The sequence below is a fragment of the Lithobates pipiens genome, unplaced genomic scaffold (genome assembly GCF_037356315.1).
Source record: "Lithobates pipiens isolate NorthernLeopardFrog02 unplaced genomic scaffold, aLitPip1_a1.2 Scaffold_1, whole genome shotgun sequence".
NCBI classification, from domain to species: Eukaryota; Metazoa; Chordata; class Amphibia; order Anura; family Ranidae; genus Lithobates; species Lithobates pipiens.
The window spans coordinates 188710175-188736992 of NW_027507685.1; the positions used below are offsets into that span (position 1 = coordinate 188710175).

The 26818-nt window shown below is 42.7% G+C and overlaps 1 protein-coding gene across 1 annotated transcript in view; it reads right to left on the bottom strand.

Annotated features, from left to right (window-relative positions):
• The window catches only part of NIBAN2 (niban apoptosis regulator 2), a 139864-nt gene that overhangs the window by 25584 nt on the left and 87462 nt on the right, over positions 1–26818 (bottom strand). Inside the window, exons 3-6 of the mRNA XM_077479034.1 lie at positions 23076–23206; positions 19898–20026; positions 19675–19780; positions 7887–8051 (exon numbers count right to left, since the gene is read on the bottom strand). Coding sequence (XP_077335160.1) covers positions 7887–8051; positions 19675–19780; positions 19898–20026; positions 23076–23206 — 531 coding nt within the window. The remainder of the gene's footprint in view (positions 1–7886; positions 8052–19674; positions 19781–19897; positions 20027–23075; positions 23207–26818) is intronic.

The window sequence follows — 26818 nt, forward strand, 5'->3', positions numbered from 1 at the left end:
CACTCACCTGCTACACTGGCAGGTGAATATCTTATTTCTTGGTTCAGCAATGCAGCTTTCTGCTATACTTCTAACCCTCAAGTGTGCTCATTACCCTACAGTATACATCACCTCTAAGGGGCAGAAATGTGATCCGGAAGCGCTGATCACAAAAGTAACTGAATAAAAATACAGTGCTTTTGGAAGGTAAATCAATAAACATGTACCTTGTAATTTATATAAAAAATAATATAAAAAGACATACTTTAGAATTATATTGTCCCCCCACACAAATGACAGTGCCTGTGACAGATCCATGTACCTATCAGCAACAAGTATTGAAATTTGGCACATTAAGGCATGACGAGGGTTGGCACTAGGGCTGGAGTGTTTATACCACACACATTCCATCCTTGGTGGATGTTCAGCCCCTGGCCACACAGCATCCCTGGTTGCCAGGACACTGTCGGCTGCACAACATCCCTGGTTGCCAGGACACTGTCAGCTGTGTAGCCGACAGCTTCCTAGTAACCAGGGATGCTGTGTAGCCAACAGCACCCTGGCAACCAGTAATGCTGTATAGCCACCAGAGTCCTAGCAATAAGTGACGTTGTGTAGCCCATCAGCATCCTAGCAACCAGTGACACTGTGTAGTTGACAGCATCCTAGAAACTAGTGACAAGTGGGAGGAGGAGGAATAGGGGGTGGAGCATTCAAAGATACACACTATAGCCCACTCTGAGTACTCTGGCCTGTCTCTGTCCGCCAACATAGTGGTGGTTTTAATTACCTCTAGTTTTCTTAATCACAAACTGGAGGTAATTCTTTTTAAATTTGTCACAGCAGTAGCGAACCATTGTGTAAATATGGAAGGTAAGAACTACTTGAAACTGTCACATGCGTCTGAACTCTTAATTGAACTGTCATGTCCAGACTATTTAAAGGGACCATACTGTCAGAAAAGTGTTTCAAAATGTTTAATTGACTTACCACACCTATGTATTTTGACTGAGCATAAATGTTTTCCTGGAGTTCAATTCTAATAGGAATTGGCACAGGTGTTCGCATACATACACTGGAGTCTGGCCCCTGGGGGTATATATTTGCATATAAACGTGCACAAATTTATATTAAAATAAATATATATCTCCCCGTGTTTAAAGTATACCTACAGCGAGGGGAAAAAAAGTATTTGATCCCCTGCGGATGTTTGTCCACTAACAAAGTATCGTTTTAATGGTCGGTTTATTTTAACAGTGAAAGACAGAACAAAAATATCCAGAAAAATGCATTTAAAAAAAAAAAAAAGTTATAAATAGATTTGCATTTTAATGAGTGAAATAATTATTTGACCGCTTTGCAAAACATGACTTAGTACTTGGGGGCAAAACCCTTGTTGGCAATCACAGAGGTCAGACTTTTCTTGTAGTTGGCCAGCAGGTTTGCGCACATCTCAGGAGGGATTTTGTCCCACTCCTCTATGCAGATCCTCTTCAAGCCATTAAGGTTGCGAGATTGATGTTTGGCAACTCAAACCTTCAGCTCCTTCCACATATTTTATGGGATTAAGGCCTGGAGACTGGCTAGGCCACTCCAGCACCTTAATGTGCTCTTCCTTTGTTGCCTTGGCCGTGTGTTTTGGGTCATTGTCATGCTGGAATTCCCATCCACGACCCATTTTCTATGCCCTGGCTGAGGGAAGGAGGTTCTCACTCAAGATTTGACTGTACATGGCCCCGTCAATCGTCCCCTTAGCAGAAAAATACCCTCAAAGCATAAGGTTTCCACCTCCATGTTTGACGGTGGGGATGGTGTTGTTGGGAGTCATAGGCAGCATTCCTCCTCCTCCAAACACGGCAAGTTGAGTTGATGCCAAAGAGCTCGATTTTGGTCTTCTCTGCCCACAACACTTTCTCCTCAGTTCTCCTTTGAATCATTCATATGTTCATTAGCAAACTTCAGACAGGCCTCTACATGTGCTTTCTTGAGCAGGGGAACCTTGTGGGCGCTGAAGGATTTCAGTCCTTCACGGCATAGTACGATTCTTGTTTTCTTGGTGACTATGGTTCCAGCTGCTTTGAGATCATTGGCAAGATTCTCCCGTGTAGTTTTGGGCTGATTCCTCACTGTTCTCATGATCATTGAAGCTCCACGAGGTGAGATCTAGCATGGAGCCCCAGACCGAGGGAGATTGACAGTTATTTTGGGTTTCTTCCATTTGTGAATAATTGCGCCAACTGTTGTCTCCCTCTCACCATGCTGCTTGGCGATAGTCTTGTAGCCCATTACAGCCTTGTGTAGGTCTACAGTCTTGTACCTGACATCCTTGGACAGTTCTTTGGGCTTGGCCATGGTGGAGAGATTGGAATCTGATTGATTGCTTCTGTGGACAGGTGTCTGACAGATTTTTATTGCTGTCACTTATTTGTCCCGTTTACCATTTTACCTGTTTATCATTGAAAATAAAAGACAAACCTAAATTTTGGTTTGTCCCCAGAAAGTAATAGAAGGGAAATCTTCCAATAGGGATACTAGCTGTAGTGACCCGGGGGGGGGGGGGGGGGGGGGGGCCCAATGGATTCCTTTAACTGAGTAACGACCGCCCACCAGCATTGTAGTGTGGACGCTGCAGTCAAAGCAATGTACTGTTACAGCGCTGCCTATTTCTGGGTTCAAGGCGCACGTATGCACGCCCCCCAGCGACAGTGGCAGATTGTCCGCTGCAATATCACAGTCCCACCATATTTAGTCGACCACCGCCATTAGTATTATATGAAAAAAAATTGCAGTATATATACTATAGTATGTAGGTGCTACTACTTTCACGCAAACCAATCAATATTCACTTATGGGGATTATATTTTTATCAAAAATATGTAGCAGAATACATTTTGGCCAAAAAAATATGAAGAAATTTGATTGGATATGTTTTAGAGCAGAATGTGAAGTTAAAAAACAAAAAGAAAAAAACCCAGGGGTGATCAAGTACCACCAAAAGAACGCTTGATCTTTAAGGAAAAAAAATGATACAAATTTAATTTGGGTACAGCGCTGCATGACCACAATTACCAGTTAAAATACTGTGGTGCTAAATAGCATAAATGACCTGGTTATGAAGGGTGAAAAGTCTTTTAAAGCTGAATTGCATCATTCAGATTTAACAACTCAAAGTTCAGGACATCATATGACGTTCAGCGGGCGGAAAGTGGTTAAGTAGCAGAATTTCTTCTCACTTCCTGTTTTGGCTATGGGTCAGGAAGTGAATCTCAATCTTTCCCCTTAGGACACAGATGGCTAAAAAAAAAAAAATCTATAAAAAATAGGACAGGGAATACACACTCACCAGCTGCTTTTTTTAGGTACTCCCGTTCGATTGCTTGGTAACACTAATTTCTAATCAGCCAATCACATGGCAGCAAGTCAGTGCATTTAGGCATCTAGATGTGGTGAAGATGTCAGAGGACAACTGGCAGACTCTTTTGAGCTGATAGAAAGGCAACAGTAACTCCAATAACTTGTTACAACCAAGGTATTCAGAATACCATCTTTGAAAGCACAACACATCCAACCTTGAAGCAGATGGGCTACAGCAGCAGACCACACCAGGTGCCACTTCTGTCAGCTAAGAAAAGGAAACAGGCTACACTTCCCACAGGCTCACCAAATCGGACAATAGAAGATTGGAAAAACATTGCCTGGTGTTCTGAGTCTTAAGTTCAGCTACAACGTTCAGATGGTAGGGTCAGAATTTGGAGTAAACCTGAAATCACGGATCAATCCTACCTTATATTAACAGTTCAGGCTGCTGGTGATGTAATGGTGTGTGGGGGGGGGGGGGGGTATTTTCTTGGCACACTTTGTGCCCTTTAGTACCAATTGAGCATCGTTTAAAAGCCATGACCTGAGTATTGTTGCTGACCATGTCCATCCCTTTATGACTACAGTGTCCCCATCTTCTGATGGCTCCTTCCAGCGGGATAATGCACCATGTCACAAAGCTCCAATCATCTCACCACTGATTTCTTGAACATGACAACTAGGTCTCTGTATTCCAATGGCCTCCACAGTCACCAGATCTCCATCCTAAAGAGAATCTTTGGGGTGTGGTGGAACACGAGATTCACATCATGGAGATGCAGCTGACAAATCTGCAACAACTGTGTGATGCCATCATGTCACTATGGACCAAAATCTGAGGAATGTTTCCACACCTTCTGAAGGCAAAAGGGGTCCAACCCGGTACTAGCAAGGTGTACCCAAGTGGCTGGTAAGTGTAATCCTCCCTTGCTCTATGCATAATAAAAATAAAAGGTTTGCTTGTAGTTTCTCTTTGACATCATTTTTATTTATTTTTTATTAGTCCTTTCCATACTGAAGAAAGAAAATATCTATAGAACCACAACACGATCCCTTTACTCTTAAACCTAACCCTACTCATCAAAGTGACATTTCAAGGTCACGGTTCTATCAGCACTGTGCAGCATTTGTGAGTTCAGTGTCTACACCTCCTGTGAGGACAGCAATCGGTCATACAGACCTGGGCTGGCGTGATCCATACAGGTGTAATTGTGTGCATCTGACTGTACAGTGTCAAATACGATAGAGGAGGACAAGGCAGAACAAGTGGGAGACAAAAAGACAACAATTGAAGGAAATGACAGCTGTGGCACATTCAGAATGATATTAGTGATAGACGGGGAAGAGATGGTTCATGGAACAAATATGAGTTGGCTAGAACTTCACAGACAAGAGAGGTCACACCAGCACAACACAAGACAAGAAAGACATTCAACAGATGAGCAACAGTAAGACCCGTATTTGTTCTATTTTACAGAACACCCAGAAATGAATCTGACAAATAAAATGATTTTCTGGGACACAGTTCCTGTTTCACAATGGTAAATCTGGTCACACAATGACCACAGCTGCTCATGCATGTGGTCCTCCATCTTATTTTCTGTCCCCTGCATAATCCACATATGGCTACATCTAACAAACGTCTGCTATTCACTTTTTGTAAAGGGGAAGTATGGTCCTTTTGTTACAATGGATGATTTCCCCTCATGTTCTAGTCACAACTGTAAAAGGTAGGGCTTCCTTAGTTTCTGTCCCAGAGACAACGGCCACCATGAACAACAGAGGGGAGAATCTCCCCTAACATGACGAACACAGAAACAAAAACTTGACAGTTCTTAAACTTCACTCTATCCAAAGTGAAAAAACTGCCTTAATCCTCAGCTTTGAAGTTTAGGTTAATTGGCTTATACAGTGGGGAAAATAGTCATTTGACCCCCTGCAGATTTTGTAAGTTTGCCCACTTACAAAGAAATTAAGGGTCTATAATTTTTATCATAAGTGTATTTTAAATGATAGATAACAGAGTATCAACCAAAAATCCAGAAAAAAAAAAACACACGATGCAAATGTTATAAACGGAGTTGCAGTTCAGTGAGTAAAATCCGTTTTTGATCCCCAAGCAAAACAAGACTTAGTGCCTGGTGAAGAAACCGTTGTTGGCAAGTACAGAGGTAAGAGATTTCTTGTAGTTAGTTACCAGGTTTGCACACATCTCCGGAGAGATTTTGGTCCACTCTTCACATATCTTCTCTAAATCCTTCTTGGCTGTCGCTTGGCAACTTGAAGATTTAGCTCCCTGCATAAATTACCTACAGGATTAAGGTCTGGAGACTAGACCACGCTATGATCTTAATGTGCTTCTTCTTGAGCCACTCTCTTGTTGCCTTGGTGGTATGTTTTGGGTCATTTTCATGCTGGAAGACCCATCCACGACCCATCTTCAGTATTCTGGCTGAGGGAAGAAAGTTCTCATCCAAGATCTTACAATACATGGTCCTATCCATTGGGCCCTCAATGCAGCTAATGGATAGAACCATGTATTGTAAAATCTTGGATAGCATAGAAACGGCCCCAAAGCATAATGTTTCCACCTCCGTTCTTGACTGTAGGGATAATGATCTTAGGGTCAGCATTTTTCTTCCTCCAAACAAGGCGAGTTAATTCCAAAAAGCAAAATTTTGGTCTCATCTGACCTCAGCACTTTCTCCCAATCCTTCTCTGAATCATTTAGATGTTCACTGGCAAACTTCAGATGGGCCTGTACATATGCCTGCTTGAGGAGGACCTTGCAGCTGCTGCAGGATTTCAACCCATGGCACTAGCTCCTCCCGTGTAGTTCTGGGCTGATCCCTCACTTTTCTCATGATCATCCTTACCCCATGACGCAAAATCTTGCGTGGAGATCCAGACTGAAGGCATTTGATGGTTATTTTGCATTTCTAAAGCAAAAAAAAAGTCATCTAAAAGTACTCTCTGCTATAATGAATTGTCATTCCCTGCTTTGCAGGGACACATTCCATCCCTTCCCTCCTGTAAAAACAGTGATCTGCCTTGTTTACACAGGTTTGGCTCTCTGCCCATCGGTAGGTGACTGGGGGGAATAGAGTACTGTGCACCTACCGAGCAGCTTCGGCTGTGTGTAATCACAGTGTAAGTGAGCCAGCAGCAGCGCGCATGCGCTCCCCCTACCCAGTAGCTTCAGATCACATGTATATATACGTGATCCGGTGCACAGGGCAGACCTTAAAGTGGTTGTAAACTCTTCCACATAACTTTAGCCCACATTAATCATCAGTGAATAAACTGCAAATCGCTGTGTGTAGATGTCACTATATCTCCTCCGTTTGAGTATTATCGGTCCCGTTCTATTTACTGATGTCACTCGCACTTGCACATATTCTCCCTGATTAATGGCATATTCATGCCATTAGTCCATTAATATGTATCGGTCTCCTTCATTTCCCCTCTCTGCGGCACTGCGCTGAGATACCACAAGATTTTAGCCCCATTCAGACCTGTTTGATACCCATGTGACCTGGATCGTCAGAACAGGCGTGCTGTGAGGCGGGACACGGTTGCCATAGCAATCCCGAAGCTAGAACGAAGCTTGGCTAAGGAAGCATTGAGCATGTGCGAGATTACAGATCGGAATAGAAGAGAGGGTGGAAGTATATTACATTGCAGATTCGGAAAACCATACTTAAAATAGATGCTGGCTTATACCAGGAAGCACAGATTTTAAAACTGCTGGAAAAAAGTACGTAACACACAAATGGGGGTTATTATACTGTAGATTATGCTGTAATACTTTATTTTACTGGTTTATTTTAAAAACAGCATCTGAGGGGCAGAGTTTACTTCCTCTAAGTGGTTAAAGCATCGCCTATGCATAATTTAAAGTACCATAGCTTGTTCCCATTCCACGGGTGTGTGCAAGTTTGAATTGTGACATGTTTGGTATCTATTTACTCGATGTAACAATCCTTTATATTGTACCAAAAATGGGGTATCATATTGGTTTTTGTATTCACTAAAATTCAAAATATTTCCAAAATATTTGTGTTTGAAAAACCGCTTTGCCACTACCGTGTGACATAAAAAAATTGCAACACCCACCATTTTATTCTGTAGGGCCTCTGCTCAAAAAAATTTAAAAAGGGGGCTCCAAGTAATTTCCTTGCAAAAAAGTGCAGATTTTTACATGTATGACATAACTGTCACAAATGTTTTTGCCTTGCATTTCCGTCTAGATATTATCCACTAGCTGCCCAAGCTAATTCTACTTTAAAATTAATAGGTTCTTTTACAAGGTGAGGGTTTATATATACACTTTAACTACATTAGTTGGTGTATTGTGATATCTTCACCTATAAATACAGAGGTATAAGGTCATTCTAGTCCTGACACTGATCTAGTATAATGATGTCCTGATAGCTCCAGGCAAGTTTCAGTTTCTATATTTGATCTTTATGATTACATTGCTCTCAGTTGTAATGGTACCATGCTAATGATTATCCCAGCATCACCCGCCGTCACGGTCTCCCGCTTACCATTATTACAGTGACGCACACAGTCCTGGAACACTGCGCTCCATCTCTCTTGCTCACGTTCAGTCATCACACAGAAATGGTAGTGCCGGCAAAAAGGGTGCCAAAGAACAATGGGGAACTCAGTGGCACATTTCATTGGAGCGCTGCCAGCCTTTACCTTGCCACCTAGAGGAGGAAATAGAGGACACAACATTACTCCAAATACACTTCCAGCAATTATAGCATGTAGGCTTACTTATCCTGAGAAGAGACTCATATGGTCTGCTCTGTCTAAACCAGCTGAAACTATGCTAGATACCCAAATTGTGTCATACTACAGTTGACTGTCTAGAACAGTGACAAATAACCAGCAGATATTTGCCAATTCTGGTCCCAACATCTAATATCTTTATAAAAGATATTGGGTCCGGGATTAAAAGTACTATTTCAGTCTTTGCAGATGACACAAAGCTATGCAGTGGAATAATGTCCTTACAGGATGTCTCCAACTTACAAGCTGACCTCAATGCCCTGTCTAATTGGGCAACTATGTGGCAGATGAGGTTTAATGTTGATAAATGTAAAGTTATGCACTTCGGGGCTAAGAATATGCATGCATAATACATACTAGGGGGAGTACAACTGGGGGGATCCATAGTGGAGAAGGATCTGGGGGGTTTTGGTGGATCATAAGAGAATGCAATGTCAAGCTCTGGTTTCCAAAGCGAGCAAAGTCCTTTCTTGTATTAAGAGAGGTATGGAATCCAGAGAGCGAGACATCATTTTATCCCTGTACAAATCATTAGTATGATCTCATCTGGAATATGCAGTTCAGTTTTGGGCACCATTTCTCAAAAAGGATATCGGGGAACTGGAGAAAGTGCAGAGAAGGGCAACCAAAAAGAGGCATGGAGGAGCTCAGCTATGAGAAAAGATTAGAGGAACTGAATTTATTCTCTTTTGAGAAGAGAATATTAGGAGGGGGGGGGGGAGATATGATCAACATGTACAAATATATAAGGGGTCCATATAGTGAACTTGGTGTTGAGTTATTCACTTTACGGTCAACACAGAGGACAAGGGGGGCACTCTTTACGCCTAGAAGAAAAGAGATTTCATCTCCAAATAAGGAAAGGTTTCTTCCCAGTAAGAGCTGTGAAAATGTGGAATAGGCTCCCTCCAGAGGTGGTTCTGGACAGCTCAGTAGATTGCATTAAGAAAGGCCTGAATTCTTTCCTAAATGTACATAATATAACTGGGTACTGACATTTATAGGTAAAGTTGATCCAGGGAAAATCCGATTGATATTCTGGGATCAGGAAGGAATTTTTTTCCCTGCTGTAACAAATTGGATCATGCTTTGCTGGGGTTTTTCACCTTCTTCTGGATCAACTGTGTGGGTAAAGGGTTCTATGATTTTTTTATGGTTGAACTAGATGCACTTGTGTCTTTTTTTTCAACCCGGTTAACTAGATAACAGGCCAGTTGGAGGAAGGAAAGTTCTTAGTTATGATTAAGAATGTCTGAAACGCGTAGGTTGTTTTTTCAGCATTGTACATGTCTCTAATAAAGGAATACCATTTTTTGAATGTCATCTTGAGTACTGACCATCCCTTTCCTTACTCTGGTATGGTGGAGGTGTTGAAAGCCTCGAGGTCTGAGCACCAGCAGGGAACTGTTATGTGGAAAGGTTGTAGCGCCTACTCGCCCGGTTTCCCTTGATTCCATTTGGAGGACTACTTATTGCCCAGGGCTGCGCTAGAATCCTCATCTCTGCCCCGTGAAACAAGGCAGAACTCTACTAACACTTGTCTACTTTTAAATACCTTACATTCATGTATTACCAGAATTCTTTGGATAGGCACCACCATCCCTCAAATTATCGATGCCACAAACAATTTTCTATAGACATGGGACTTTAAAGGCCCCTAATAATTCATACTGTTAAAATGTATCCATCTGTTGTAAAATCAATAAAACATTTGGCAGGTTTTGCCTTAAAACACTTTTCTATGCAAAATGCATAGAAATTTTCACAACCATATAATACATAAAAACTCTTCACGTATGTTTTTACAGCGTATTGTTAATTCATCCCCCCTCTCCACTTTGCATAGCTTGACTCTTGTGTAAAATGGGGTCAAGTTGCATTTTGAAGGTCTCCAACTCCATTTCCTCAGGTTTGGTGAAGCTTTAATTGATCCAAGTTTGGGATCAGGAGCCTGGGACCACCAACCACACCTTGGCTCCCCCTGAAAGGGGGACCAACAAACGCATGTTAGAGTACCACCCCAGTTTTCACCTCTCCAGCTGCAAAGAGATGGAACAGCATCCAGTCAAGCAGAAATCCTCCCAGTGGTAGAAAATTAACATCCATGTGTGGTAGGTGGGGTGATGTAGACTTTTCTAGGTTTGCTCATCAAAAATGTTGTATATAAAATTCATAGTGTGGCTTGAGTTTGGACCAATAGGACAATTATAACCACTGTATGTGACAGATGGAGAGCAAGAACGAGAAAGGAAAGATACGGTAAGGTGGGAAGAGCAGAAAGCAGGATGCGGGGAATATGATGGCTGGAGGGTCATGTTGAGAAGTGTGAAGCCCTTTCACTCACATGTCAGATTAAGGAGGCAATTGTAAAAGTCTAAAGGGAGGTCGGCGCTCACCCATGGAGACCAGACCTTCCCAAATCTGGGCATTGTGTTGGTCAACTTGGCAGTTCTTTTGTTAGGAGAAGGCCATGGTATATTTTCTGAGTGTTAAGGGTTGGGAAAACTCCATGCTTTTGCTTTATGCTTTTGCTATGGTTTGCTTTGTTTTTGTAAAAATAGACATTACTAATTCAAATTGTGTATTGGTTATCTCCAGTTTTGGCTAGAAGTAACGAGACCTGTCACCCACATATGAAAGATAATGGAGGTAGGTGTTCACCCATGAAGATGAGACCCTTACAATTGTGGGTCCCTAACACCAGTGCATGAAATAGGACACTATTTTGGCTGCAGTAAGAAAAGGCTGCTGATAAGATTAGTGTTCGTCCTGCCAATTCTCATTACAACAGCCCATATGAATGGAATGCGAAATATAGAAATACAAGCAAATGAGTATAAAAGAAAAAAAAAAAAAAACTTAATTTAATAGACTGTTTTAAATGTATTGGGTTTATTTAACCTTTTGACTGCCAATGACGTATCCTATGCACCATGGTGCTCAAAGGGGTAAAACAAGTTCACAACTACAATAAGCTCTGCTGTGGATGGTAGAAGTGATCTTGGAAACTGGGCTCATTATATAGTTTGGCTAAAGTGCCAAAACGTTCTTAATCTTACTGTATTAGGGGGAGTCAGTGACAGACTGCCAGTGGTGACACATAAAATTACGTCAGGCCAATTGCATTAGAAACGGAGATGATAGTCATCCTACACTCCAGCCTGCCAAGTAGAACACCTCCACTGCGCCAACCACAGCCAAGACCAGCTCATACTTCTGGCTTGGGCCACAATGTGACATCAGTCCAGGACAGAATCAACCACATGGGATTATAATATACTATACAGTTAAGATTTCTGAAGTTTAATCACCACTCACCAGCTGCTATGTCATTGGTAGTAGTGGTTTTAATTATTTCCAATTACAAACCAATGTGGCATATGGTTTCAAAACACTTCAGAATATTTTTTTCAGTTTGGAGAAAAACGTCATCTTCAGCAAGGACTTCATAAATGCTAATGACTACGTCAGTCATAAGGACTAGTGACTCTATAGAAAGATGCAATAAAGACCAACAGTGTCTGCATCACTGCACACAAATATAATGACAGCCTCCACTGTATAGAATGTGGCACTTAGAATGTTATTAGTGAACTGATAAACCCATTTGTTTGTCAAAGTTTTGGAATAATGAGAACATTCCCAATTTTTCTATCTTCTGGGTTTCACCTGGGATTGGTAATTGCAGACTTGATCAATTGCATCACTTGCTGGTTAATTCTGGTATTGCTGCACATCCATTAAATACTTTGACTCTCTATGGAAATCAAAGTACTTCTGTAGTCAGAGTTCAATCCACCAAGTTCTTTAAATTAGTGTAGGACTTCCGGTTTTGGCGCCACATGAGGAGGAGGTAATCGCCCTCAGCTCCCTGCATTACCTTCGACTATCACCGGCATCGGCTTCAGGGAGATCCCACGCTACTTCCGCAGGCGGGTGAGCTATCATGGATCGCTTCGTGGATTGATCGTATGCCAAGGCGGCCTCAGCAGGTCTCCCTCCGGCGGGAGAGACACAAGTGGCCAACATGGTGGCCGCAACGGAGCACAGACTGCCACAAATAGAGCCTCCTGCTGCCCCAGAGACGGCTCCGGCAGACCCTGCCTCTCCCGAGGAAATAGCACAGGCAGTAGTCATGCTATTAGGACCCACACTTGCTGCTATGTTGGACGCAGCAGTGCATAGAGGGCTAGAACAACTACACCTGGAAGTAAAGGCCCAGGCGCAGAGACTGACACATACAGAGGAGTGCATCTCCTCGCTGGAAGATGAAGCTGCTGGTACATCTGTGACACTTGCACGTATGGCTGCTACACACAAAGATCTGGGAGAAACTTGACGATTTGGAAAATTGTTTGAGAAGAAACAACCTACGGAACATAGGTCTCCCTGAATCGGTCACCACCGCCCAGCTCACTACAATATGCGCTAAGATTATCCCGGAACAATTGGGCCTACGTATACCATGCACGATCAAAAGGGCGCACCGCATGGAACACGTCGACGCTGCAGGAAACTCAGCCTCACAGTCCACGATCCAGCCAGCTACACACCCCAAGCACCAACTAAACCTCCGTATAAGCATATCAGAGTCACCCCAAAAGATGACCGCTCCGGCCACCGCTGACACTCTACAGCGAAGAATCGCTCTGATGCATGACCGAGAGACGGGTAGTATTGTTCATGTTCTGTTCTCCCTCTCTCTTCCTTTTGACCTACCCATGCCACCTACATACTATAAGTGTGGGTTCTAAGGGTCACAGATGGGACAGAACCCATTGACTCTACCTAGGCATTACCGTTTAACGCTCAGTTAACTAGACAAGTTGTTTGTAAATGTTTTCTACTAGCATACTTTATATAGCATATTGTTAATTTACCACAAAGGTTACAGCTACCAATTCGGATCGCTAGCCCTCTACATTGACCCCAGCCAAAAAGGGCTCGAATGCTAGCCCAAATTCCCTCCTGGATAGGAGGGTATAATATTTTATCTTTACACCCGTCCAAGGGATCCCCCTTTGATTATCATTCTATGTGCTAGCTATCATCCTACCAGCTTCTATCTCCCCCTCTGGCCTCACTCCAGCCACCAGGGGAGGAGCGGGACATGGCTGATTACCGAGATTGCAGGTTGAACCTCATGTGGAAAAAAGAGAAGTTCGCACAAGATTTTAAGTATTTTTATGCTTTGCCTTTAGCTCCGCTATTAAAGTTTCCTAGTCTATATGATAGTCTACCTGTTATTCTCATGCCCCATTCCTATACCCTCGGGAAAGTTGGCTAACTTAGTGGGTCCTCCAGTTGCAAGGGCCCTGTCTGACAGAGGACCTCTCTGCAAACCATCAACCAAAATTACTTATTCATTTTGGACATGGCCTCTCCAGCCAGTGGGAATTACCTGAAGTTTGTTTCCTGGAATGTTAAGGGGCTCAGATCACCATGTAAGTGAAGGAGACACACCTGAAAGCTGATGATCTGCAATGACTGCGCAAATTATGGGTAGGCACAGTGTTTGGCTCTCTGGCTGTCGGACGCAAAGCTGGTGTCACCATTCTACTTCACAAAAACCTGAGACATGAGGTACTAGATGTCAGGACTGATTCGAAAGGCCGCAAGGTGACTGTCCATATGACGGAAGACTCAAACCCCATAGCTATTACCAACATCTGCACCCAACTCGCCCGGTACTACCTTCTTCCAAGATATGGCCCAGTGGATACTTACCGCCCCTGAAAGCAGACACCTGGTTGGGGAAGACTTCAACTCAGTCATGTCTACCCTAGCTGATCGCACGAAAGGCCACACATCACACAATCAACTCAGGTCTCCCAAAGCCCAACCCCACCCTGCTTGCACAAGCTATTTCCTCCATACATTATATAGATACATGGCGTCTACAGCATCCGACCAATCAAGAGTATACCTTTTTTTCTCGCCCACACCAATCTTTCTCACAAATAGATTATTTCTTTGCCTCCACTACACTAATGCCATCCCTGAGCGATTCAGATACTAGATGCCAGAATCTCGGACCACAGCCCCATTGTGGTACATTTGTCCCTGTCTACACTTTCTTCTTTCTTCTCCATCACTGACCTGGTGATTCCCTTCATATTTAGTGGATAACGCAGACTTTAAGAGCATGCTACAAGACGCTTGGAATGAATACACATCCACCAATAGTGAACACGTAACCGACCCCAACCTGTTCTGGGAGACTGGCAAAGCCTTCCTGAGAGGCAGGATCATATCCTACACTGCCCAACTTAAGAAACACAATAGGCAACACTATAACAGAGCTAGTGAAACGCTACGTACAGCACATGAACGCCTACTTATAAGCCGTACGCCTGATAATATTAAAAGCTGGCAGCAGGCTAAAAGCTCATTTGACCTCTGGGTGGAACTGCAAGAAACGGTTAAACTATCCTACACCAAATTACAATTCCATAGATTTGGTAACAAGGCAGGCAAATGATTGGCAAATTTATGTGCTGGGATGCTGTGACCCACTCGTATCACCATGAGAGATACGGATGGGTCCTTGACCACATCAACACAGAATTAGTGCCTAACTAACCAAATACAACACAGACCTATACACAGCTGACCCTACGGATCAGACTATGGCTGAGAATCTACTCTCCAGAGTAAGTTTACCTAAACTCCAAAGCACACACCTAGATGAACTAAATGACCTTATTACTCTAGAAGACATCCGGCAAACAATCACAAAAATGTCAACAGCCAAAGCACCAGGGCCAGACGGCTATACGGCAGAATTGTACAAATCAACCATTGACTTTTTACCTGGCATACTTAAACACGATTATGCAGGCATGTGGAACGGAGGGCCCTATATGCCTACAGGAACACAGGCTTATATCAAATTAATCTCCAAGAAAGGGAAGGACCCCCTAATGCCAGGTTCCTACCGCCCCATATCATTAATAAAGGTCCATGCTAAAATCCTATCCAAAATTGTAGCTTCGCATCTTGGCACTATACTCCCGTCTTTGCTTCACCCAGCCCAATCAGGTTTCATTACAGGCCGATCTGCCACTTTGAATATACGCAAAGTACTAATGGCATTAAATTACGCTAAAACACACCCAGACCAAGATGTGGCAATTATATCATTAGATGCAGAAAAAGCCTTCGACAACGTTAGTTTGTCTTGGCTATTCAGAGTGATGACACAATTTGGCTTCCAGGGACCCTTCATGAGATTTCGCCAACAAATGTACACATCCCCCTACAGCACGATTGGTCACCCCACACTTCATATCAGGGTCAATATCCTTAACTAAGAGAACCAGGCAGAGATGCCCACTGTCACCCTTACTGTTTAATTTGGCCATCGAGCCCCTATCTAGAATACTCAACTCACGGGATGGTGTCAGTGGAATTCCTATAGGAACCCAGGTTCTGCACTCTGCTTTATTTGCAGACGACATATTGCTGTTTTCCACTGATCCAGTTTCTGACTTCGACAGCTTGAAAGAACTTTTTGAGGCCTTTCAAAGGAGCTCGGGCTTCCGAATAAACTTTTACAAAAGGGAAATCTTGCCTCTCCACCCAAGTCTAGCTCTAAAGTGGAAACACTTGTCCCCATTCGTGATAGCACAACGTACTATAACCTATCTGGGTATTCATATCGGCTGTGAACCGGCCTCGTTGTATGGGTTTAATTACCTCCCTTTAATAACTAAAATTGTTCAGGAATTATAGGTATGGGCGACCCTGCCTCTCTCACTCTTCGGAGATGCCACTTATTCAAAATGGTGTCTTTTGCTCGGTTGCTATACCCAATGCAGACCATACTCTTACTACTGAAACACTCGGATATCCAAAAGATCCACAAGGCACTGTCTACTTTCCTATGGTCTTGCAAAAAAACACTCATTGCTTTACATAAATTGAGCCTCCCGAAGACCTAGGGTGGTGCAGGTATGCCAAATATTCGTTTTTATAATCTTGCATGTCTACTTAGACAGGGCTTAGATTGGATAAACAGGAAAATCCAAGTACTGCAATACTCCTCTTGAGGGGGCTATGGTCTCCCCATACACCCTAGCGGCTGTTCTACACTCCAATCTGAATACCCTTCTGCCCCATCTAAAATCAAATTAACTTGTCAAAGAAAAGGAACATTGCTTGGAGAGAAGTAAGCAAACTACTGGGGCTACCATCGACCATCTCCAGACACTTACCAATTCAAGGGAACCCTATGTTTCTCCCTTCTACCCTGCACAATGCATACAACCAATGGAAATTAAAAGGCCTCACGTCAGCAACAGCTGTGTATCAAGATAGTCAGGGGGAGTTCATACCCTTTGCAGCTCTGTCACAGGAATTCTCCTTACCCTCAGCACACATCCTTTACTACAACCAGCTGATCGACTACCTGAGATCATGCCACGGACCCAAATCAGACCCTTACCAGAAGTCTTTCATAGACACGGTGCTACAAGTAGGGGAGTACTCCATCACCAACTTATACTCCTACCTTATCCAAAACCAATCTGAGAAATACCATCTCAAACCCTTTCAAATATGGTCAGTCCTTCTTGGAGATGAGGATCTCCCAGAAAAAATTCTGGAAGGATACAGACGCGTACACAAACCCACCATATCAGAAACTTGGCGTGAAACACAACTCAAAATAATCCACAGAGTTTACTACCCATTCTACATTGACAGAGACAAAGACAATGCAAACCAAAAAAATGCCCATGGTGCTCTATACCCCGCCCCACACTGCTCCATCATCTCTGGGACTGCCCAACCATCAATAGCTACTGGGACTCGGTTATATCATATGTTGGTACTATTACCAAGAAGCAGATCCCGAAGGACCAACTGTTCTGTCTATTTGGTTATGTTCCCCAATTACCTTCCTCAGGCAGCGAGAAACAGACCCCTGTTCCACAATGGGCACATCTGCCCTTCTTGTAGCACGCAGAACGATAATGCACTCTTGGATTTCCAAAGACCCACCTACCCTACTTGCAGCACAAAGAGCCATGGAATCGCTCTTTTATATGGAAAGACTGGACACCATTACGAGAAACCTTCAATCTACTTCCAGTTTTTTTGCAAGACGGCGCAAATACACGGAGGCCACCCTAACTCAAACAGATATTCAAACAGTCATGCACCCGTTTCGCTACACGGCTTGGTACTTGAAAAGCAACCTTGCCGGGTCGCTGGGCAGACTCAAATTGGAAGTGCAAGGCGACCCTTCAGCTTATCGGCCAACATGAACCTCCAGTGGCTATGTTGGCCCCTGACTTCCGGGACTATTTTTAAAGCCCTGCAGCCACTCCCGAGGGAACACAGATTTGAGCTATTGCTACTAAGCACAAATGTTGTTCAATCAAATCTTTATAGACTATTGAGACCCCTTCTGGTCTCCCTCACCTTAAAAGTGATACTGTACCATACCTTAACCATATTTTCTTCTACTGGATTTAATGTGTGTACCCATGTAGGGTGGAGATTGTACTGAAGTTTAGGAGGGGTCTGTATTAAGTGTGGCCCCAAAGCAATTGTACATTGAGCCACGAACAGAGGCATTTTTTTATTCTTGTACATTTTTTACTCAAGTATAGCAAAATGTATAAGACAACAATATCCTTTAGACCCCTTTCACCCCTAAGCGTCAGTCATTTTTTGCAGTGATTTAGCGGCGAGCTGGGCCTTAAAAAAAAAAAAAAAAAAAAAGAAAAGAAAAAGTAAAAACGACCCATTTTGCAGCGCTTTCAAAGTGCTATTAATTTCAATAGGCAGGGGTGTTTTTGGAGCACTATTTATAGCGCTCCAAACCCACCCCAAAGATGCTGCTCGTGGGACTTTTTTTTACCGTCCCGCAAGTGCAACGTCCCACTGTGAAAAAACAAATTAACGTGAATGGGAGGCAGTTTGCAGGCACTATATCTAGTGCTAAAATACCCGGAAACTGCCTCAGTGTGAAAGGGGTCTTATAGTGTGTGAGACAAGTCAGTACTGAATGACAAGGCACTTACAATAAACGTTCTGCACCTGCGCTTTTGCCCAGACCACTATGAACCCAATAAATTTTTATGGAGTTTTAAAAAAAGTTAATGACAGAAAGTCATTACAGATAGAGTAAAATACACTACCAGATAGTAACTGAAAAACATTATAAGAACCACCATTAAAGTTTACTGTGCGAATATAAAGATCTGAAAAAGGGGTAGGCAACCTTGGCCGTGCCAGTTGTGCTGTAACTTCAAATTCCCCTGAGGCATTGCAAGACTCTGACAGCCTCCAAGAGATATGATGGGATGTAGTTTCACCGAAGCTGGAGTGCTGAGGTTGCCTACCCCTGATTTAGAGAATTTTAAGCAAGGGATGGAGAAGTATAGAGTTTTCTGGATTTGCTCATCCATAGGGATTGGCTTGAATTGGACAAATCAACTCATAGTGTGGCTTGAATTAGACCAATAACTTGCTGACTACAAGGGTGGTAGGTGTTCACTCATGGAGACTGGACCCTCTCAAATTTGAAAACCAGGATACCGTTGGTTTTTGTTTCCTGAGTGTTGGGGATTGAGATTTCCATGCTTTCGCTATGGTTTGATTTGTTGTAAAAAGGAGGCTTCTCATAGATAAAGGGTAAAGATACAGAGAGAAAAGCTTGTAGAGAAAAGATTGCTAAAACTGAAATTTTTGGTTTGCCAAACTTGAGTCCAGTCCCCGGTTTCAAGGTCACTCCAATCTCCTCCACCCATTTTGTGGTGTAGGTGGGTAGTGAAGAAATTGCATAAAGTAGAGATAGCAAGCTCTGAGAGTGCAGACTGTGCAAGCATTTAGATTCAATTTGGTGAAGATATAAGTGTTGGATTATTTTGTTTTTAAATAGTTCGTAGGGGATAATGTTTATTTTGCAGGTAGGGGAATATTTCCTTGTGAGGTGGGGCAAATTCTTCCTGACCAAATGTAAAATTGCAGGAGGCAGTGAAGCCAGGATGACAATGGCTTCTAAAAGCAATTAAGCAGGGACAGCATCTCTAGCTTTACTATTTCGCTTTAAGAATAATAAGATCCCCAGTGTTTGCACCTTCAGAAATAAGTTGTCAATGACCATTCCCATACTTCTCCCCAATAGTTTTTTTTGTTTAACAAGTTCGGTCCATCAAAGACTGAGATTTAGCAATGGGTAGATGGCGAAGAGCTGAATCAATCCCTTTGTCTCCTCTTCCTACTGGAGTTTGACTATTCTGCCTTCTGCCATGGTATCTTATGCAACCAAGTACAGCAACTATAACTGAATGAAGAATTCAGTTGATAATGACAACTCTTTACAAGTACAGCACATGGGAGAAGTTCGGAACTCAGGTCTAGAGATGTCTCTACAGACATGATGGCCACAATATAAGTGGCTGGGTGGTCCACCCTATTAAAAGTTGTCTAAAATTTGAACTTTAGTTTAAAATAAACTAAATGACAATAGAATGCACTAGGCAGGTATTTCTATCTATTTACAACAGTCAGCTATGGTGCACGTACCTGGAATCATGTTATTCAGCAATTCAGTATATTGATCCAGGGAGGTTAATACTCTGTACCCAGCACAATTGATGCCAGCTCGGGGCTGTAGGCCACGCTCATAAGCCTACAAAAAAAAAAAAAAAAAAAAAAAAAAAAAAAAAAAGCAAAGCAGGAGTCAGAATTTCTTTGTGCAACTGCTGTAATCGAAAGAAGACATTGCAGGCCATTGGATGGCACTTACTATTTTGTTCTCATAAAGCACTGGGCCATAGTGATGAGGAACCACACAAAAGCGGTTCCTCCATTTTTTGGTTTCATCCAGAAACTGGAACAGGTTTCCAGAAAAGATCACACGGTCTTTGAGAGGCGTCTAAGAGAAAAAAAACAAAACAAAACAGAAATGTTGTAGTGTCCATATTTTGTGGCAGTTTTCCCTTTATGGTCTCTGAACCCATCCCAACACTTAGACATACAAAACATTAAGCTCCCCCTCTACATCCAAAGATCAGCAAAATGCTGGAGTACTTTTTTTAAAAGTATGCCTGTCTGGCAACATAGCCGCAATTTCTGTATCTTACATGGTCTTCTAAATGGTTCACGTTACGCAATTACATAGTTAGTAGGGTAAAAATAGAAACAAGTGTATCTAGTTCAACCAGCATAACATTTTTTTTTAAATTTGAATGAATGAATAGAAAACCTCCATATACAGAATCATATACTCACAGTTTATCCAGAGAAAGGCAGAGAACCTAATTAAGCATGATCCAATTTGCTCCAGAAGGGGAAAATAAATTCCTTCCTGATCCTCCAGAAGACAATTTGAGATCTAGATCTTGGACTTGTGTCTCTATAATATGACATTCTTAGTCCATGCCACCCTTATTTTTTTGATCCCAAGCCAGCTCAAATATTATATATATCTACGCACTTACCAACACTGAGCCTCTCAACTGAAAGCAGCTGAATGAAAACTGTACTAAGGAACCTCTGTTGACCACTACTTTGAAAAATGCTAGTTCCCTGGCTGCTTAGCCATGATAAAATAAAGGTAAGAGTGGCACATTGTGCAAACACTGTGCTTGGAAGCATCTGGAACAGGAACCTCTGCATTACTGACATTACAATGTGTAGGTCACAGCTGTCAAACTGACATCCCAGAGTAGCTCTCCCATTGCACTGCAAACTTATTTTTATACAAAAATGTTGGCCTTTTATTAGACCTTATTTTTTTTATCAACAGCCACTTCTACCCATTTTTGTTCATATGTAAACTCTTTAAATGTATGTTTGCTTGTTTTTGTAATGCCGCATTAAAATATTTCTTTGTACTGGAAACATAAAAAAAGGGAACAAACCATAGCGTAAAATCTGCATTTTGATAAGACATAAACTAGAACACAGATGGAGGAACACATTTCAGTGTCAAGAATTAGATTTAAACACTCTTCTAATGTCTAATCCTCAGTGGTTAAATCCTATCAGGAACATTCCCTTTGGTTCTCCTTGGACGAAAAGCTGGTAACAGCTGGAGATGTGCACAATGGAAAAATTTGTTGCGTTTCGATTCATTAGTTAAGTTAAAGTGTTTGTTAAGGTCAAAAAATTTCTTCTATAGTTCCCTCTGGTATATAACACTAAGCTCCCCAGTGGATGTAATTTTAAAAAATATGCGGTATAATAGCTTACTTCAGAGTGCCGTTAGGCGCTCAGCTGACTGCCCGCCGGTCTCCTGTCCCAATCTGATAGCTGCAGAGGGAGGTGCTGGGAAACCCCCGCTGATGTCAGCTGAGATTAGGAGAGGAGGGGAGGACACCGGCGAGCAGTCATGTGATTGCCTAATGGCGCTCTGAAGTAAGCCATTATACCGCATATTGTATAGTAGATGGAACTATAGAAGAAAAACACTTTTTCAGAGTAGGAGAAGAGGATTGGGAAGCTGACAAGCAGGGAGGGGAGAGGACAGAGGAGACACAGAAAGTAGGCTGCTGCTGACAAAGGCACATAGGCCGACAACTGTGTCAGGGCTCAGCAGCTCTGATATAATCGGAGTCAGCGTACACTGAGGGCAGAAACTGGCAGGATCAGCCAGTTATTTCAGGTGATACAGAGGGCCAAATTACACAGCACAAGCACTGTGTTGTACAATATGCTTTAAAGAAACAGGATCAATATTTTTGGGAGAGTTAAACACTTTAATAATTTTGTTGTAATCATGTTCGAACGATTCATTTTTTGGCATTTGCTTCATTTATTCGTCGTTCTAAATCGATTTATTATATATAATAATATAATCGATATATTTTTCAGAACTTTTTTTGGAAGATTTGGATTCATTTGTTATGATTAGGCGATACTAATGGATCCATCTTCATGGAACCCAAACACAATAAGTAGGAACCAGCTTATTTCACTTGTATACTTTACTGTATTTATTGCAATGTCTAATTCAAATTCACGTTACGCTCACTTGAATAAAAATTAATGGATCTGAATCAATTTGGGTCATTAGTTATGAATGAAACAACTGAATTAGTTGTTTTCATTATAAATTATTTGGATTTGTTAAAATTTTAAACTATTGTGATTCAGATACATCCAAATCTCAGATTAATGAAAATTTTGCCTATATTTTGCCTATATTTATGTGTAACTAAAAATAAAAAAATAAATCACATAGTCTAGTAACAGCAGCTGTCATTTTTGTACTTAGTCATTATACATGCAGATGTGCAAACTCCACCAATCTTGGTACTGTCTGGTCGTCATATGGATCTAATGTCTCTTCAATGCCTTCCAATCTAGTCACTAGGGATGAGCTGCGTTTGGATCTGAACTCAGTTCAAATCCAGGTTTCCCAAACTCGTGGGAAGTTGTTATATGATTGCATCCTTGCCGGCCCAATAAACTGCGGGTAGGATATTCCCCAACCTGCAGCTGCGCATAACAAAAGTGTGGGGATGCTGGAGAGATCATTGACAGAATAGGACTACATGGCCATATTAGGTCAATGTCGTCATTAAGCCCAGCAATACAGCTAACTTTGGTGTGCAAACAAAACCCAAGTTTATCCCTTGCTAGTTATGAACACTATGCAGAAATTTTGGACTTTTCTGATCTGCATGCTTGAAAAATATAAGGATCAAAGCCAATCAAAGCCTCTGGAGCAGCAAAGCGGGCAGGAAATTCTCTTCAGAAGGAGCACAGAAACAGCGGCCTCCCTATTTGTTTCAGGTCTACTCAAAAGAACTGTTCTCATTATTCTTCGCAGCCTATCAGATTATTCCTTTCTGGTCTCATGCAGTATATGAGGATCAAAGGGAGAATATCACTGGCTCCTTTGGGCGACGTCCGTTCTATCTTCAATCATGAGTCCCACAATCACAGAAATGGAGTGCAAGACATGAGCCATCGCCTACCTTGCGATGTAGTAGCTGCGTCTGTGGTCCTCCGTTCCCTTCAATCTCATAGCGTACACTGTTGAACAGTGCCACTCCATACTGCTCCTCATAAATCTTCCCGAACTCTGCTAAGAGTTTCCTTGTATGTTCTGCAAAGAAAACACAACATAGGTAGAAGTTAGAACACATTTCCATTTTCAAAGCTAAGCAAGTTTTTCTGTTAAGACCATACTAAATCATACAGATCGATGCAGATGATTTTTAACCAATACATAACAGCGTGAAGGAGACATGAACCATTTTTCTGTTAAATGTTTAGGTGCCCATAGACACCAAAAAGTGCCCTGCCTGTAAATACAATTCTGTTATTAAACAATCATAGCATCAAAAATTAAAATGCTAATTTTATATGTTTGCCTGGGGTTCTAATTTTAAGTCCACATCCAGCAGCCCAAAGTAGTACTACTCATCCTCTCCATGCTACAGCTCTTTCCTGCAGGTCCTCCTCTGCTGTTAGTTACCACTCCACTTCTGGGTTTAAAGACACCGTGTCAGCACAACCCCTTCCCATGAGTGCAGGCTCTCAATGAGCTGCTACTTCCCCTGGGGGTAGGTCATCACACAGACTGTGCATAGTGGAATGCTGTATAGAACCATGCTCACGTGTCAAAACATGGGTGCCATTCAGCAGTGAGAACCAGCTACAGTTGGTGCCCCACTTCACTATGTGACTGGTTGAATAAAAAAAAAATCACATTTGTGCTAGGGTGACAACGCTCACTCACTGTACTATATCTACGGAGCAGCAGCACTGTCACCCTAGGACAAAGTGCGTCAAGACTACAGACCACCTCCCTCCGTAAACATAGGGAAAAAGTATTTTTTAGTCAACAGAGGCAAACTGGTCAGGCTTGATAACCACTTGAGACAAGGTGCACAGAACAGCACCATACTTCTGCCAGGATCAACAGGTATTTTTTTTCTCTTTTTTTTCTATATTCACCGACCAACACAGCTCCTCTCTTAGCCATTGTGTTGTATACCTTACCTCTAGAAGAATACTAGGCAAAGTTGTAATACAACACTCAGAACTCTGTTCCACTCATGGGGGTGGTCCCTTAGGCATCAACACTCCTGCCTGCTAGCAGAACTGCCTAGTGAAGGAGAAAGACCTAGGAACCCTGCGGGCCCATAGGTCCCTGTTTTTTTAGGCAGAAGCTTGGCTTTTTGTGCAAGATGAATGATCCTGTGATCTTCTATCAACAGCCGGCTGGGTGACAGGCTGGTTCACTTATCCTTGTAGTCTCCCCAGTCCGGCCATTGAGCGTGTGCAGGTTGCAGCTATCCCCTTGGTTGTCAGAATCTCTGACCGTGTGTACAAGGGCTTAGAGGGCAAGTTTCAGCTTTGACTGTCTTTCAGCGACCCCTGGTGTCTCACTCATAGTGAGTACCTTTGTTCAGGGAGTCTGTCATGTAGTCCCTCTGGTGCGTCCACCGTTACCCCCATGGGATTTGAACCTGGTGTTATCGGCGCTTCAAAATCCGCCGCTTAAAAATATCAGGGTGTTCTCCTGTTGACGCTTTTTCAGAAAGTGGTCTTTCTAGTGGCCATCACATCGGCCAGGAGGGTCTCGGAACTGGCGACCTTGTCTTGCAAGTCGCCTTATCTGGTTATCCATAAGGATAAGGTGGTGTTGCGTTCGCAACCGTCCTTTCTACCGAAGGTGGTCGCGGCTTTTCACATTAATGAGGACATGGTGTTACCATCTCTCTGTCCTAGGACAAAAGCACCCTAAGGAGGTGGCCCTTCACGCTTTGGGCATGGGTCGGGCTCTAAAAGTGTATTTGTCTACCACTGCTCCCTTTCGGAAGTCAGAGTCGCTGTTTGTTTCGGTAGCTGGTTCCAAGAAAGGCAAGGCGGTCTCAGCCACCGTTTCCAGGGGGATCAGACAGATTGTAGTACAAGCCTACGCCTTAAAGGGGCAGGTGCCCCTCTTTCAGGTTACGGCCCACTCCACAAGGGCAATCGGAATGTCTTGGGCTTTCTGACACCAATCGTCTATCGCTCAGGTGTGTATGGTGGCGATCTGGTCCTCTGTCTACACGTTTACCAAGTTCTACAAGGTAGATGTCAGTGCATCGGCTGATGCCTGTTTTTGGCCGCAAAGTTGGCAGGTGGCTGTATAGTTGCAATTGAATATGCAATAGTTTACCTTTTTTTTTCCTGTTTTTTTCGATTAAAAACACAGTACCTTTAAGTTAATGCACTGTTGCATTACATGCCGCAGTTTTTATGTGCGGTTGTGGGCAGTCACTCCTGTTGAGGGTTCCCTGATTTTGTGGTGGATTTCTCCACGCACTGTTCTTTTTTGTGGGTAAAGTTTCACTTGTTCCCACTTGCCACGGTGGATGAAGTGTTTATGCCGTTTTTCCCACCCCTCGTTTTGGCACTGCTTGGGGATGTCCCAATGGCTAAGAGAGGAGCTGTGTCGGTCGGTGAATATAAGAGAAAATAGGGTTTTTTGTACTCGCCGTAAAATCCTTTTCTCTGTAATTCACCGACCGACACAGCACCCGTCCCTCCTTTTTTCTTTAAGTTATACTGCTTGTTGACGTACTGAGTTCTGCTAGGAGGCAGGAGGGTTGATACCTAAGGGTATTACAACTTTGCCTAGTATTCTCCTAGAGGTAAGGTATACAACCCAATGGCTAAGAGAGGAGCTGTGTCGGTCGATGAATTACAGAGAAAAGGATTTTACAGCGAGTACAAAAAATACTATTTTTTTCACTTAAAGCTATAACAAAAGGCTTTCAATGGTATGTTAACAGAGCAAAAGGTATAAAATGAGTGGTATTCCTTGTTGGGTACTACATAAAACTTTAAATGACCACTACTTCAGTTTAAAAATAAATTTGAATGTAGTGGAAGATGGTAAAATTGGGCTTTATAGCGGAACAATTACTAGAGTCAACCATTCAGTGTGGATGGAGGAATCTCTATCGGTTAGTGTATTCAGACAGCTGCAGCACCCTTGGCTGCCTGACTACCCCATCAGTGCCAGCATCTGATAGAATGTATTTACTGTTCAGCTGAGAATTATCCACCCAATTCACTCAATTTTTCAAACAAGTTTGGTCAAGCCTGGTGGTGCTGACCCAGCCACTCACAGCTCAAATTTTGGCCTACTCAACTTGAAAGTTTGAGTTCTCAACACAAAGGAGACAAAGAAAAGCCTTCTGAGAGTAACACTGAGCAAACATATTTATTAACACTAGGGCGGCACAGTGGTGTAGTGGGGAGCACTTTTGCCTAGCAGTAAGAAGGGTCGCTGGTTCGAATCCCAACCACGACACTACCTGCCTGGAGTTTGCATGTTCTCCCTGTGCCTGCGTGGGTTTCCTCCGGGTACTCCGGTTTCCTCCCACACTCCAAAGACATGCTGGTAGGTTCATTGGATCCTGTCTAAATTGTCCCTAGTATGTATGAATGCGAGTTAGGGACCTTAGATTGTAAGCTCCTTGAGGGTAGGGACTGATGTGAATGTACAATGTAAAGCGCTGCATAAATTGATGGCGCTAAACACATATAGCAACTCACATAAAAAAGGGCAAAAAAAAAAAAAAACGCTCATCGGCAAACAAGACACCATCCAGTACCGCTTCCACCTGGTGGAAAAAAAATCGCAGTGCTGCTACTTTGGAGACACCCAGGACTTCCCAGTCAGCATGGAAGGCACAAGGGGTGTCACTCCCACATGGCA